This window comes from Hoplias malabaricus, chromosome 14 (genome assembly GCF_029633855.1).
Source record: "Hoplias malabaricus isolate fHopMal1 chromosome 14, fHopMal1.hap1, whole genome shotgun sequence".
Taxonomy (NCBI): Eukaryota; Metazoa; Chordata; class Actinopteri; order Characiformes; family Erythrinidae; genus Hoplias; species Hoplias malabaricus.
The window spans coordinates 10,435,664-10,451,281 of record NC_089813.1 but is presented as its reverse complement, the minus strand read 5'-3'; the positions used below and the strand labels follow the sequence as shown (position 1 = coordinate 10,451,281).

At 39.9% G+C, this 15,618-nt stretch overlaps 1 protein-coding gene across 11 annotated transcripts in view; it reads left to right on the top strand.

The window, feature by feature from the left end:
* prdm16 (PR domain containing 16) overlaps positions 1–15,618 on the top strand; it is a 284,189-nt gene that overhangs the window by 245,222 nt on the left and 23,349 nt on the right. For all 11 annotated transcript variants that reach the window (XM_066643466.1, XM_066643465.1, XM_066643464.1 and 8 more), the window contains one exon: positions 10,381–10,518. In XM_066643466.1, coding sequence (XP_066499563.1) covers positions 10,381–10,518 — 138 coding nt within the window. The remainder of the gene's footprint in view (positions 1–10,380; positions 10,519–15,618) is intronic.

Below are 15,618 nucleotides of genomic sequence, written 5' to 3'. Positions count from 1 at the left end.
TAACTCAATGTAATTTAGAGCCTCACATATTCCAACTGGTTGGAGAGCTCTGCAAATAAAGGTTCATAGATGGTTTACATTATCTCTGTGCTTAAAAAATATTATTAAAGACTTTTAAGGATTTTTAACCGTTTATAAACTTCTTATGAATGTAGTTTTGTTTTAAAGTGGTGCCCAGTTAGAATGTCATTACAGTTCTTTTTTTTCCTCAGTGCAGCAGTGCTGTGTGCTAATCAGAATTCGGAGTATGATTGAACTGTAGTATTTGAAATATCAGACATCACAAGTCCCTCAGTGGCCTGTGTCTTTATTTCAGACCTTTATCTCCAGGCCGTTATCTTCTTACAACCGCAGAACGAGTGACACTTCCTCTTCTCTGCCCTGTGCGTGTCATTTCCAGAGTTTTCACCATTCTGTTTCTCTCTGTGTCTCTGAAGATTCAGTCATTGATCCTTCTCACCTCGTTTTTAAGCAGTGCAGGAACTGGACTCCGGCTTTGATGAGAGCTCTGAGTGTGACTGGTGTGTGTCTGTGCCGCAAGCAGCTTCAAGGAGATAATGTGTGTGTGTGTGTGTGTGTGTGTGTGTTAGAGATGTAGACTAATGGTTGCTGCCAGTGTAATGAAGGCAGCAGGATATCCTGTGGCAGACTTGCAGGTTAGTCCTGCACTAGATAAAGTGTAATGAATGGACATATGCATACGTGTGTGTGTGTGTCTGTGTGTGAGAGAGAGAGACAGAGAGAGAAAGAGAGAGAGGTGGAAACAGTCAATTTTAATTACACAACTCGAGGTCTCACTTTACTTTGCGGAGTGAAGAAATCTGTCAAATGTTTGTCCCAATAGTATTTTTCTATCTACTGGTAATTTCTTACCTAAAACTCACATAGAAATGATATTAAAACTGCTGTTTTAAAACCTACAAATGATACCACATCTGTGTCCTCAGTCACACAGTATTTAACTGTATTTAGTTTTAACTGGATGAAAAGTTAGTTTTTCTATAAAAATGAACTACTAGGTAAATATTAATCCAAGTTATTAATTTGAGATGCACAGTGATATCAATCTAATATAAATATATTGACATGAAAAAAATCCCATATCTGCACATTCCTAATAAAGGTGTAATATAAATGTGATAATAAAACCACTGATTTCGAAGGGTTAGTTGCCCGAAAAGAAGGATCGTTTGTAAAAATCCTTTTTTAAAACTTCATTCAGTGCTGTTTTAAAGTCAGAGACTTTTCCCTCTGGTGAAGTGTTGTCAGTCAGATCGGACTCTGATGTGAATGAAGATGATTACGGTAGACACCGCTACCTGCCACTGATGGCGAGTGAGTGTAGGAGTGTTTAAGGAGCTAGTGAGGAGCAGCAGCCCTCTTTTTCTCTTCTCTTTCTCTCCTCTGCTCTGCCTCTCTCTATGACCCTCAAGCATGACTGCCCTCTAGCTGCCACACTGTTCTGAACTCTCTCTCTCTCTCTCTCTCTCTCTCTCTCTCTCTCTCTCTCTCCCTCTCTCTCTCACTCTCTCTCTCTCTCTCTCTCTCTATATATATATATATATATATATATATATATATACTTTTTTTTTCTTTTTTTCTTTCTGACCTGATTTGATTTGATTATTAATGGCACACAGAGGCCAGAAAGCTTAAACACAACTTGCACACTGTTGTCACTTAACACAAGTAAAAACTGTGCAGTAAAACTGGCATGAACATGATCAGATTCACACTGGCCTTCATAGTAATGTAAATGTGATAAACACAGGTAGAGCAATATGTCTTTGGGACCTGAACGTTACAGTAAAGGATACAGGAGTCTTAGAAGAAACGTTCAATTTCATCTTACCCTGTGTACACATCTAATACTGTTGAATTTAAAGACGGCTCCATGAGAGTGAATGGACATGTGTGGTCTCACAAGAACAGGAGACTCATTGTTTATATGGTCTGTCAGAGCAGGGCAGTCTGACTGTGTGAAATACAACTGTGGATTACTGAAGACAATGTACATTGTGAAGGATCAACAGTGGGAATCTTTGCACAATTGACAGTATCCTGCAGCGCGAGCACATACAGGTGAAACAAATGGAGCTCATGAATGTGGGTATTTGGATGAAGCTGGGTTCAATCTCATGAAGCATGAAGAACTGACACTGAATTGTACATAAAATTATTGAAATATATAGCAGTTGACGTGTTTATTTTATGCTGGTTTTGTAATGTTCATATAAATAAATAAAATTTGTCTTTCATAAATACAAAAATATGCCACATTCCAGACGTTCTGTCCTGCTATGCCGGATTTGAACCAAGGTAAAATAGCTATTTCAAATAATGTCTAAGGTTTAGTGAATGTAGTTTGAGGTGTGGGGTTTGTGTTTGCTGTTTTGTAATGTGTTGTTTTGAGGTTCTATCAATTCTGAAAAACTATAACACGCTTTAACAGTGGAGGCACAAATAACTGGAGATGACCATCTTTTATTTCCATTCCTACAGATATTTCTGTTATTTTCTGACATTGCTAGAGAGTAGGACCGTGCCATATCATATCCTTTACAATAATAACGTGATAAAAGTGATATTCTGACTTGTTTACATAGTGACATCATGCAGTTACCCATAATACGCATATGTTTTTTACATGAGTCATTTAGGCACAGGAAAATGGCTCTGAGGTGGAGGAATGTGCTCCCAAATAGGGGAGTGACGAGGGGTGGCCGAAATGGCCCTAAAATAATATTGCAATATTTCTGGGTGTTTTGGCAATAACAATATTTTTGGCAATATGAAAAAAACACTGAAAAATACTTGTATTAATTTCAAGAACACACTAATGCAACACAATTAATGTTATATTAATATAAATCATGTTAATTTTAATATATTCATTATATATTAATAGAATTAAATTGTTTTATTTATTAAAAGTTTAAATAATAAAAGTTTTATTTGACCACAAATGTAACCATTTCAAATATTCAGATATAAATAAGTAACAAAAGAAATCAGTAAACATTTGCTTATTTTGTAAACAACAATAAATAACCAAGATTCTGATTTAATGATAAAATAATGTAGCATAAAAATCTTTGCATATAAACAGCTAAAAGAAACAATTATACAAAAAGTAACCTTAAAGCTTCACAGTAAATAACAAAACAAATACAGAGTCATTATGCAAACAATCAGAATATCACACTTATCACAATATTGATTTTTAATTTTTTTTTTTTATCATTTTAAACAATATGATGATATTATCCCTAATGATATGATGTGGCACAGCCCTAGGAGTGACTGCAGTCTTCTGGGGGTGGTTTGTTAAAAAATATGTGTACAAACAAACAAAAAAAAAACATGGTATTATGTTAGAAATTAAAGAAGCCTTGAATATTATTATATTTTTTCAATATTGTAATTGAATATAATTAATATTAATTATGTGTTCTCCCTGTGTCTGCGTGGGTTTCCTCCAGGTGCTCCGGGTTCCTCCCACAGTCCAAAAACACACGTTGGTAGGTGGATTGGCGACTCCAAAGTGTCCGTAGGTGTGAGTGAGTGTGTGTGTTGCCCTGTAAGGGACTGGCGCCCCCTCCAGGGTGTATTCCCCCCTTGCGCCCAATGATTCCAGGTAGGCTCTGGACCCACCGCGACCCTGAGTTGGATAGGGGTTACAGATAATGAATGAATGAATAATATTAATACAGCGTTTATTTTGTTGCAGTAGTTTTGATGTTAATAAAAGTATTTTTCAGTGTGTTGTCATATCGCCAAAATATCATTATCGTGCCAAAATGAAATATTGTGATATTATTTTAGGGTCATATTGCAAACCTCTACTAGTCAGTAATTTATACTACAGCAACTCTAATACAGCCATAACTGGGGCACAGCTACAGAAAGCATAGGGGGGCTAAGTAAGACATGTCTCCAGATTTCTGACTGTTAACACAATGAATACATAACTGTAACTGCATACATTCACTCACTTACTAGACACTCATTATATAGCACCATTTAGCTGCACACAAAGACACACACACATACGCACACACACATGTAGGCTGCTCCTGTTCTGGCACTTCCCCAGGATGTGAGTGCAGATTTTGTGTGTATGTGTATGTGCGAGAGAGAGTGAGAGAGAAAGAGAGAGAGAGAGAGAGAGCTAGTGAAAGATGGAGAACTCACTGCACTAGCCATTGTGTTCAGCTGTTCTGTGCTGAAGTGTTGGCAATGCTTTCCTGTTTTCAACTGTGAGGGTGACTTGCACCAGGAATTCTTTCAACATCCTATATTTCTAAAATGCTCTAAACCAGAAGCAGGAAATCTTGCAAGACACACAGCGGAGCATTTCCTTTTATTCCATCCCTTCGCTGGAATAATAAATTAATCCATGCCTTAACCTTCCTCACTCAATCCTGTAAATATGTTTTACAGTCTCGGCTGTATTTGTGCTGCTGATGTACATCGATATATGGTCACTTTGATGCCAAAGCTTACACGTGTTTTTGGATAAAATGCATGTGAATTTAGCAATTCTTGTATGATGTTATCATTTGTGGAGCATTGTTACATTATTCATTCATTCATTATCTGTAACCGCTTATCCAATTCAGGGTCGCGGTGGGTCCAGAGCCTACCTGGAATCATTGGGCGCAAGGCAGGAATACACCCTGGAGGGGGCGCCAGTCCTTCACAGGGCAACACACATTCTCTCACACCTTTGGACTCTTTTTTGAGTCGCCAATCCACCTACCAACGTGTGTTTTTGGACTGTGGGAGGAAACCCACGCGGACACGAGGAGAACACACCAACTCCTCACTGACAATCACCCGGAGCGGGAATCGAACCCACAACCTCCAGGCCCCTGGAGCTGTGTGACTGCGACACTAACCTGCTGCATCACCGTGCCGCCCCATTGTTACATTAACGTAATTTAATTTAACCACCAACTTGGTGTCAAAGGAGGTGGAGCACTCATTATGCCATTTTTGAGAAACGGTAAAGAATAGACAAAGCAGAAAATTATCATAAGTTCTCAGAAGGATAGACTGGACATTGGAAAGACCAAAAAAAAAAAAAGAAAGACCAGATTAAAATGTGTGTAAATATTTCTGAAGCAGGAAATGCAACCAACTTCAAAGACTCTAAGCTTCTAAGCTCTACCAAACTCAAAGAATGGATGCTGGATACTGAACAAAACAGGAATACACACCAAAAAAAACAAACAAACAACTAATTTTATGTAATATGTATCAATATAGATATGACATCATTCCCTCAGATGCACATGTAGAGTGTACACGCTCCTGTACACATTCTCCCATCTAGGGAAGTGTAAACTTACAGTTATGGCTGTCTTTGTGCACCTTTTGACCCGTCACCTCGTCGAAATCTTGAACCAAGAACTAAGCAAAACCCTTTCCACAATGTGCTTTAGGTTTGAAATCTACCGCAGGCCTTTTATTTACGGAGCCAAATCCTGCACCGGTGCAGACACACACCCACACACAGATGAGAGATAAGAGCTCTTACTGCAGCCAGCTCTAAACACAATGGGATTTTCACTGGCCTTTCCCTTCAGCAGCACGGGAGCAGTGAAACAACACCTGCAGTGTCAGTGTTTACTCGTGTTAGAGGAGGCCACACTCAGGATCGGCTTCTTTTTATGGATCGCTTATGACTCGTCTGCTTCCACCTGTGACCGTCAGTGAAATAAAAAAGCACTTCTGCTACTTTAGGAATGATTCGGTTCATTTTGCACTGATTTGAATTCGACCAATCAGGCTGCTGTAAGTAAGTAAGTGACAAACCATAATGGACATGATTCTGGAAAGCAGATCTGGGCACTGCTCCAAGTGTGTTGAAGCTGTACTGCTGGGAGTTTGAAAAGATGCACAGTGTGTCTCTGAGGATCCATGTGACTGAGGGAGTCCCAGTGAACAGTGGGCACACATGAATTAATTAATGAAAGAATGAAAAGTGAGGGAAAAGAATGAAGAAAATAATATAAAACAGTTTCAGGGACAGACAGCATTGAGAGAGCAGTTGTAGACTGGTACAAGTTTGCGTTGTGTGTGAGCGTGGGTTGGTCCGGCCGAGCACAAGCACACTCCGCTGTCCGTGATGTGTGTGAGTGATGTGGTAAAGAGTCTGTCTGAGCTTTCCTCACTGTCAGCTTCGACAGGGCTGAAGAAATCATGTCTGATGGAGCTGTAAAATATTACAATGTAGTCTCGGCTGCAGGTGGTGTTTTATAGGCTGCTTACTTTGTTCGCTGCATCAGTCATCCAGTGTGTGTGTGTGTGTGTGTGCGTAAGTGTGGGTGTGTGATGGTGTCAGCTTTGATAAGGGTTAGGAGGAAATGCTTTTCCAGTGGAATCAGCTCGGGATCAGTTTTGCCACATACTGTATAACAGATAAAACACAAATTTCTCTCTCTCTCTCTCTCTCTCTCTCTCTCTCTCTCTCTCTCTCTCCTCCTCTCTCTCTCTCTCTCTCTCTCTCTCCCTCTCTCTCTCCCTCTCTCTCTCTCCCTCTCTCTCTCTCTCTCTCTCTCTCTCTCTCACTCTCTCTCTCTCTCTCTCTCTCTCTCTCTCTCTCTCTCATCCAAATCTAATTATCCTACCTCTGTATCTGACCTCACCACTGTTCTTGTGGCTGACTGCAGTGAAATCCTCACAGACATGTTTGGTCATCTATTGTGAAGTTTTCCCTATTATGATTACACTAGATTTTTGAAGAAATGTTGGATGAGCAGGGGTAGTGTAGTGTATCTGTCTGTCTGTCTGTCTATGTGTCTGTCTAGGTCTGTTCTGTGTGTAAAGGTGCAGTACTGTGTGTGTGTGTGTGTGTGTGTGCTGTCAGTGTTCAGAGGGGTTGTTGGGGTGGAGGGGGTAGCACTGCGTTTGAGAAGTGTTTCAGCACTTTTCTCAGAGAGGCACCTGTGTGTTTATCCTGAGAGTCTGTTAGCTGGTACAGCTCCTCACACCTGATGTGTGTGTGTGTGTGTGTGTGTGTTTGGGAGTGGGTAATTGGGCCATTAAATAGCTCTTAGGTGCTCCTTAACCCATTAAAGCAGTCTAAAGGTGCGGACAATAGGGAAGTGAGAAGAGAGAGAGAGAGAGAGAGAGAGAGAGAGAGAGAGAGAGAGAGATTTGTTGTGGGTGTGTTTGGGTGTGCCCGTGTGTGTGTGTGTGAGAGAAAGAGAGAGAGAGATTTGTTGTGGGTGTGTTTGGGTGTGCTCGTGTGTGTGGTATTATGGTCCTCACATGTGCAGCTGCTTTTCCAGCAAGGTGTTGCTGTGATGTCAGCGGGAAAAAAAATAAATAAATAGAACAGTAGGTGCTGCTCTCACTTGCTCTTCATGTTTCTTTCTCCCTTCTCTCTCTTTCTGTGTCCTCTCTCTCTCTCTCTCTCTCTCTCTCTCTCTCTCTCTCTCTCTCTCTCTCTCTCTCTCTCTCTCTCTCTCTCATATTTCTCTGTATATAAATCAGAGTTACACCTGGAGGTAGAGTGTTTGCAGGCCTTTAGACCCCCTGCCTCATTACACCAAAAACACACCCTCGGCTACCTCTCGAGGTGTGTGTGCCTGTCGTCTTAGTCTAGCCAGACCACTGTTACTCTCCTCACACACACACACACACATGCACACACCTGTGTAACACCCCCTGCATCCCACCTCACCCACCCCATGCTCTGACTAAACTGTTTCCCTTCTCTTAATAAAACATGTACAATACCTGCAGTTGGAGTCCCTTTAGACCTGCAGACAAGCTCACTCTGGCTCCATGTGTGTGTGTGTGTATGTGTGTGTGTGTGTGTGTGTTTGTCCAGAGCACAGGATCATTTCCTTTTATGCCTGCTTAGTTTTCAGTGACTGTTTTCGCACATAAACTGCAGCCCTGCTCTCCATCAGCCCAAGCCTTTCCACATAAATGGCGGCAGCAGTAGCCGGGGCTTTACAATGTCACTTCTGCACTCAACAATGCACCAGACTGAAAGCCCTTTGTTAGTCTGGTCAACCAAATGGTTATTAGTCTATCACACCACCTGTAAGAACCCAGCCACACATCCACCGGCACAGGCCTTACATCAGTGGGAACAAACCCCAGGCTTTAATCCTATTTCGAAACTCTCTATCGCCTCATTACTTTAATCAAAAGCTTGTGTTTTCATTATCTTTTCCCTTTTCACAATCTGAAAGCTGTTGCATGTTGTACGTTTTGTTCCCCATTTGTTTAATCATTGATTTTGAAACAGTGAAGTTTTAGCACTTTCTTTAGGCTCAGCAGCCAATATAACGTCATAGTAGTTTTCACTTATTTCCAGTTTGGCTTTCCCTTTTCTCATGCACACAGATTATCTCATATCTGATCTAACCAGGAAAAAAAGGAATATTTTTGTAGTGTTTTTCACATGCTATGAAAAGAAACAAAAAGCTGTCCCTGACTTTTGCGTATCAGGGTTTGTATATAATAAATCTACCCAGATTTATTTGTGGAGAAATTAAACAGCTGGATTAATAGTTCAGAGCATTCTGAACATAGCACAGGAAGTTGTGTTGAAGTTAAGAGGCATTCGCAGATGGATTTATTGTGTGAATCATATTACTCAGTGGCTAACATAGGATCAATAATTATTTATTACATATCAGAGAATGAATAGAATTAGGAGGATGATAAAATTGAACACGAGCGGTAGGCGGTGTTGGAGTGATAATACGTTCCCCAACAGCTTGTCCTGTTTAGACTCGGGTTTCTCCTTTGTCACACTGATCTTACTGAACATGAGGCTGAAAAGTAAAACTGATCCAGGAGCATGGCATCCACTGATGGTTTTTGAGTTTGACCTCTGGAAGTCCGACACCCCCTCTGATTGAGTGTGTGTGTGTGTGTGTGTGTGTGTGTGTGTGTGTGTGTGTGTGTGTGTGTGTGTGTGTGTAAGAAAACTAGGAGTCAGAGATCACATCCAGAGAGACTTGAAATGACCTGTGATTAGAATGCTATGTGTTTGTTTAAAGATGGTAATGTAGACCTGCTAACACTGGAGTAAGTTTACCCCATACTCAAGCTTTTATACTGCTCTCCCCATTTCATCAAATCTAAATTGTAAATAAGTGGTGTTTACGTTACATTATAAGAGTATTAAGTAGTTGCGCAAATATTACTATTTATTTCTGAGTTACTTATAAACGTGTATTGACCAGTAGGATTTAAACTCTTTCAAAACTTACATTATTTTTATACTTCCACATTATTAAAAAGCTTTTATGTTAAACCTCTGGAGTGCAGTTTTAAATATCTCTAATAAGGCTTTCTCCTGTTGAGGATGAAATGAGTTTCTGAGCCCAAACGATTGTGTCCTTAGATTTACAGCCACTCTGGTTTATGCTAAGCGCGCGGATATTTAGTTTCCGTCTTTATTGCTGAACGCGCACTTGATATTTTGTTTCAACTTGATGGAGCAGAACTAAATATTCGCTCAAAGTTTTTGTTTTCAAAGAGGCACGCAGCAGTAATTTAGTGGTGTTTTTTTGGCTGTGGGTGTCGAGCATATTGATGGAGGAGAGTGGAGGCTTTCCGCCCTAATGCTGTAAATCTTGCGTCCACCGTGAACACCATCCACACTCCTTCCGGTCATTTCCTGACATTCTGTCTGTCTCACCCTTCCCACAACAAGTAACGATCCCCCAGCACACACATCAGAGCCCCCCCCCCCTCACCCCCAATCCCACACACACACCCCAGACTTGACTTCCTCAGCAGTGTCAGGTTAACTGATGAAGATCAGTCCAAAATTAAACATTTGAGATTAGGCTGGAGTGTTGATGATCTGCAGTAAAATGAATGCAGAATGTCATTATAGATGTGTTGTGAAGTTTGGAAAAACCATAATACAAATTAATAAATAAATGATATGTTATATGTTGATTTGATTATGTGTTAATCACATTCATTAATTCAGAAAATATTGGTTTATAACGATGGTCCATACTACATTTCACAATCAAAAACCAATAAAAAATACTTATATAAAAGAAAACAATGTATAAAAGGCGGCCTGTATAAAGGAATTCAGGGCCAGTTACTTATTTGCTTTTTATTTAACAACAGCCTTGCCTTGGTGAAGATTCATTGCGCAATATCTTCACAAGTGCATAGTAAGGGCTTAAAAGAATAATTTCAGAGGATGGATAACAGTTTGCACTTCCTGGCATTGAACGTTAAAGCACATTTTCAGCATTGTTCCATCGTTTTTAGGCTCATGAGCCCAGTGAAGCTGAAAAGTGACCGATTCTAAGAGAATTATATTTGGGTATTTCCTAATCTCTGTACCGGTCCTAATCAGTGCTGTGTTTGTGTGTTTCACAGGTAGTAGATGACATGGGCAATGTGAAGTTCTGTCTGGATGGAGCTCTAGAGGCCAGTGGGAGTTGGCTGAAATACGTACGCACGGCGCTGTCCTATGCCGAGCAGAACCTGGCGGTGTGTCACCTCAGTGAAGACCAGGTCAGTTGCTGTTTCCTGTCCGCTTTGGGTTATTTTGTTTATATTTTCGTTCTGGGTTCTCCATTTCATCCACATATTCATTACATACTCTGTGGTCTAACCAGCAACATTAAAGCAGAACCACAAAGCAGTCTCATAAAGGATGGGGTTAAGCATATTAATAACTAGAAGCTTTTCATGCTAAACCAAAAGGAGGAGTGGAGCTACTTAGCTTAGCGTAATGAATGACAGACTCCGTCAGTGTTTTACTAACTCATCACAGGCAGAAACTAACCGTAGTGACTCAAGAGTCGGACGTGTGACCTTTTATAGTGTGAAGAACTACTGAAAAAATCCCAGTGTCCGTTGGTGCTTAAGCATTAGATATTATGAGTCATTACTTACACATTGCATTGCATTGCATTGTTTCTGTTACTGTCTGAACCTTGGCTTGAAGGACGAGGTCATTCAACAGACCTCCCATACTCTTCTGTATCATCATCTTCTTCCTCTGAATCTGTCTCACACCTGAACCAACACATTTTGCACACAAATGCACTTGGAAAATTAAAAATACATTTTTGTTTCATAAAAATACTTGGTAAAATTGTCGAAACTTGTTTTGCTGCCGTAAAGAACAGTTTGAATTTTCTGAATATTTATCATAATAAATTACCATTTGACAGGTAGAATACACTTCATCTATGAAATCGAGCAAAAATGCTTTTTTTTCACCTGTGTTTTCATGATGATAGCAACAATTTTGTAATGGTTTGGTAAATGCATGGAAATGCTTCCACTTCATTCACAGTTCAGTAGAGGACTCAAAAAGGATGGAAGTTTGTATCTATATTTCTCTTCATTACATGATGAAAGAGCCACCTCCAAAGATCATGTATCATATTTTATATGTTTGACTTTCAAGGGTTAATTATATAACTTACATAACATGTTCAACCCTGCATTTCTGGAATGTGGCTATTTGTTTGAAGTTAAGAAATGGCAAAGAAATCCCCAGGATTTATCCATTTCATGTATTGAGCAGTGTGTGAATGAGGATTAAAAAACAACACAAAGTTAAACTAAGCTCAGCTGATCGGCAAAACCTTTAGGTTCTTCGGGTTCTGCATCTGCAGATTCAACCAGCTGTGGATTGAAAATATTGGTGGGGTGTACCCTGCGGTCCCCACAACCTCAGTTTCTCCAAAACTTTGATCAATCTTAATCCATCCTTTTAAACCCCTTGTATGTCTGTTCACATAAACGAAGAACTTTCACTCACTCACTCACTCAGATACATACTTACTCATGTTTATGAATTGCTCCACAAGGGGGTGCTATTCAGAGCTTGACAACAAAGACACTATGTCCTTGTCACTTTAGCTACTTTAGTTCAATATTAGTTCCATGAATCTTAAGTTTAACATTTGAATATAAAACATGCATTCCAATATCTTTTAAAATAATCTTTGAAAATCTACAGATTTAGGGAAGTGAAAATGGCTTTGAAGTGAAATCATGAAACAATAACACTAATCACATTAAAGGGGACAATTAAATGAACGTTACTATCATTTATTAAATAATATATCGTCGCTGTCCAATCAAAAACATGCATCTCCATTTTTGTCTGATGTTAGTTTACTGCCTCATTAGAACACAGCAGTGGTAAAAACGTCATGGTGAATGGACCAATATAAATGCTCCAAAATTATTTGGAATTAAATATTTTTACATTGACTTCCATTTAAATTTAAGATGGTTTTTTCCTTCTGTACAATTTTGGAGATACATCATTTTGATGTGACAACGACAGTATATTAAATCCCTTTAATGTGAAGTTAACGCCTGAGAAAAGAACAACTCTAAAGAACACGGCGTTGTGCTTCGTCACGGGCTGCTCTTGACACACTCAATCATCCAGAGCACAAACTGTAATCCTCTCTGACAGTCGTCAGTGTTAGGAACACATGAAGAGGATCTGCTGATGTCACTGCTCTAACTAACAATAGATATAAATGGAGTTATTGTTCACACAGGGCCGTTCTCAGAGTGTGTATCAAAGGAAGTGAGTCAACAGGCTGTAAATGAGTCAAATATAGAAGACGGAAGAAGACACTCCTGAATCTTGTAATTGATTGTTTTACAGTTACGGTTGTCTCCTGAAGCACTGGGTAGTCATTTACTGCCTCCAGATAAGATTCCTCATAAATCACATACAGACTTTTCTAAAATCATAACCTGATTCCTGGAAGCCTTTGCGTTGTTCTGTTTCTGGTGTGTGTGCTTTGGAGGAATGTGTATTATTCATTTGATGTGTCTGATCAAGCTGCTCTCTCTACCTTGAGATCACAGTAGTCAGAAGAAGATTCCTACCCAATTTTCTAATCTGAGTTCACTTGTTAGAGTCATTCTTTTTTAGTGCTTTTTTAGAACTTAAGGAACCTGCATTATAAATATCTGGTGTGTATTACATAAATGATTAAGGTTTGTTTATTGATATCCGTACTTTTTATTACATCAGTATTGTGTAGGCCAATATCATACTAATGCTTAATAATGGTTATATCGTACAGCCCCAGAGTGTAGACAACCTACAAGTATTTAAGCGGCCTCCTTATGCCAGTCCAGACAGTCTCCGTCCAAGAGAGAGGCAAAAGCCTTGGCCTTTGTCCCCTCGCTGTCTCTATCTCCCTTTCTCTCTCCCTTTCCCCCTCTTTCCGTCAGCCGTGCCGTCGACAGGGGCAACTGGCGTGGTCACCGTCGCCTTTGAGCCTGACACGTGAAACATAAGCCTAACAAACAGAGCAGGAGTGGAGGGGGTCCGCGGGGGGGGCACAGCCTCAGAGACTGACAACCAACAATTGACTTCAACTAGCAAACCCGATCATTAAAGTCCTTTCACTTCAATGACCGGCCACTGCTGTGCACACAGGAGAATAATAGCTCCCGCTAAAATCACTCAACTAAATGTATGGTTTCTGTTTACTTTTCCCCCTTCTTTCTGATAGTTAGCTGCTTTTTTTCCCTCTTCCTTTTCCCTCTTCCCTCCTTTATACCACACTTTATGCTGCGTCTTATGGACAACGGCTTATTATTTATTCACCGAGGCGACACAATGCAAAAATGCATAATTCATCAAACTTTGTACTTTGCTGTTCTATTTGAGCATGCACAATGCATGAGTGCTATGGAAAATATGCGTACGCCCAGCAAATTTGGACGCGGCCGTAACCTTTTAAAACCCGACCCGGATCATTTATTTACTTGTTTACACGTTTGTCGCTCGTGTCTCGGACCCTGAAATACACGGCTGACCATGTATAATGCATTTCATGCATGCGGCTGCTGTTTTTTCCCTTGCTTTTTTTTTTGTGTGTGTGTGTGTGTGTGTCCTGGCACTTTGAAAATGAATACAGATGTCAGTGGCCTGTCACTTAAAGTGTGAAAGGCTTTGAATAACAAGTGTCACCTATAGTGAGACCATTATGCTTTTTTTTTTTTTTGGGACAAAATGCCCAGTTAGATTTCACATACTACAGCCATATCAGTTCTCTTTGATTGTTACCAGCAGAAATGTGTTAACTAAATTGGTGCATGAAAGCGAACATGTAAATATGTGAATGGAGAAGCTGGAGAACATAGACCTGAGATTAGATTCACAGCTTAGCACCATTCTGGAAGGAACTAAGAAAAGCTCAGTGCAGCTGAGACTTCTGACGTTTGTGTGTGTGTGTGTGTGTGTGTGTGTGTGTGTGTGTGTGTCTGGTTGTTCCAGACTTGTGGTGGACGCCAGAGCTTTGGAAGCTGATTGTGTGTCTGTGTGGCCTTCGAGGCTGTGATGGTGACTTTAGAACAGATCCATTCTACTGCCACTGTTGATAAGATTATTAATAATATAATGAGCTAATGAGAGTATCTGATATTTTAAGCACATATCTGTAACTGCTGCGGTGGCATACACACTGATTTATAAAACTGCTCTGGATCCACTTGGATTTGGATTGCTGATACATGACACAGATGTAGCAAATTGAATAATACCTCGGGTGCCTTTCTTCTGAGGCACAATAAATAGAATCAAACATTCGTCACTTTTAAACATCTGTGTGATGCAGATATATTGGAACCCGGTGGTTTGTAAATACACTTCATTTAATATATATATTAATATTATCAATTTCATATTTACAGAGTAGAACAATAGAAACATGTTCTGTTTGGGTTGACTACAGATCTGGATCAGAGAGCTCAGGCTGGTGTGTGAGTGATCAGGTCAGCGATGATGGGAGCATTGGAGTTTTCCCTCAGTCACTGGATGTGTATTAAGCGGTCTCAGTGTTAATCCCTACCTGTGTGTATTAATCCCAGTGTGTGGAATAAGCTGCCCATTAACCCCCACTGACCCTCAGGCTTCATTTCTCAAGAAGCACTCAAATCGTTTGTCATAACAGCTGAAGTACTGAAGCCAGCCATGCCATCTCCTTCTGTTCCTGAAGAGGCTCACACACGAGCATAGTTTTACTGGAATCTTAGGATTTTTTAAAAAATTGGTTGTGATGTAAATCAATAAATAGTGTTTTATATACGTTTTAACGCTTTTAATGAAACAAGCTGCTTTTATTAGGTGTTAAGTGCTGCAGCGGAGTAGATGGATATGTAAACGAGATTGTGTTTGTGATGTCATCAAAACATTTTAAAACACAGTGTAATCCCACGTAAAAGCTGTAGTAGGGATGGATGGGTTTGAAGATTTAACAAAGAATATTTAATTCAATTTTATTTCAAACATAGAGGGAAAACTAAATCATATGAGCCTCATAAAAATTAATTTTTGCCAAGGCTGGGGAAGGGTTTTTAGTGTTTGAGGGTGTGATTTAGGCTGTGGGCAGAAACCCTGTAAATTTCAGCATAGAACAGTGTGAGATGATCATGGATTTTCCAGCTTTTTGACAAATGAGCAGCATATTTATTATATATTTGAGCTCCCTCAGAGTTTATTTGTAATTGAGGATGATTAAAAGTGCTTTGTTTCTAGTGTAACGCTAATGTTTTTGGCTCAGTGGACACATTTAGGAAACGTTTATGGTTTAAATACCTGCCTGTGCCCAGATTCAGTGA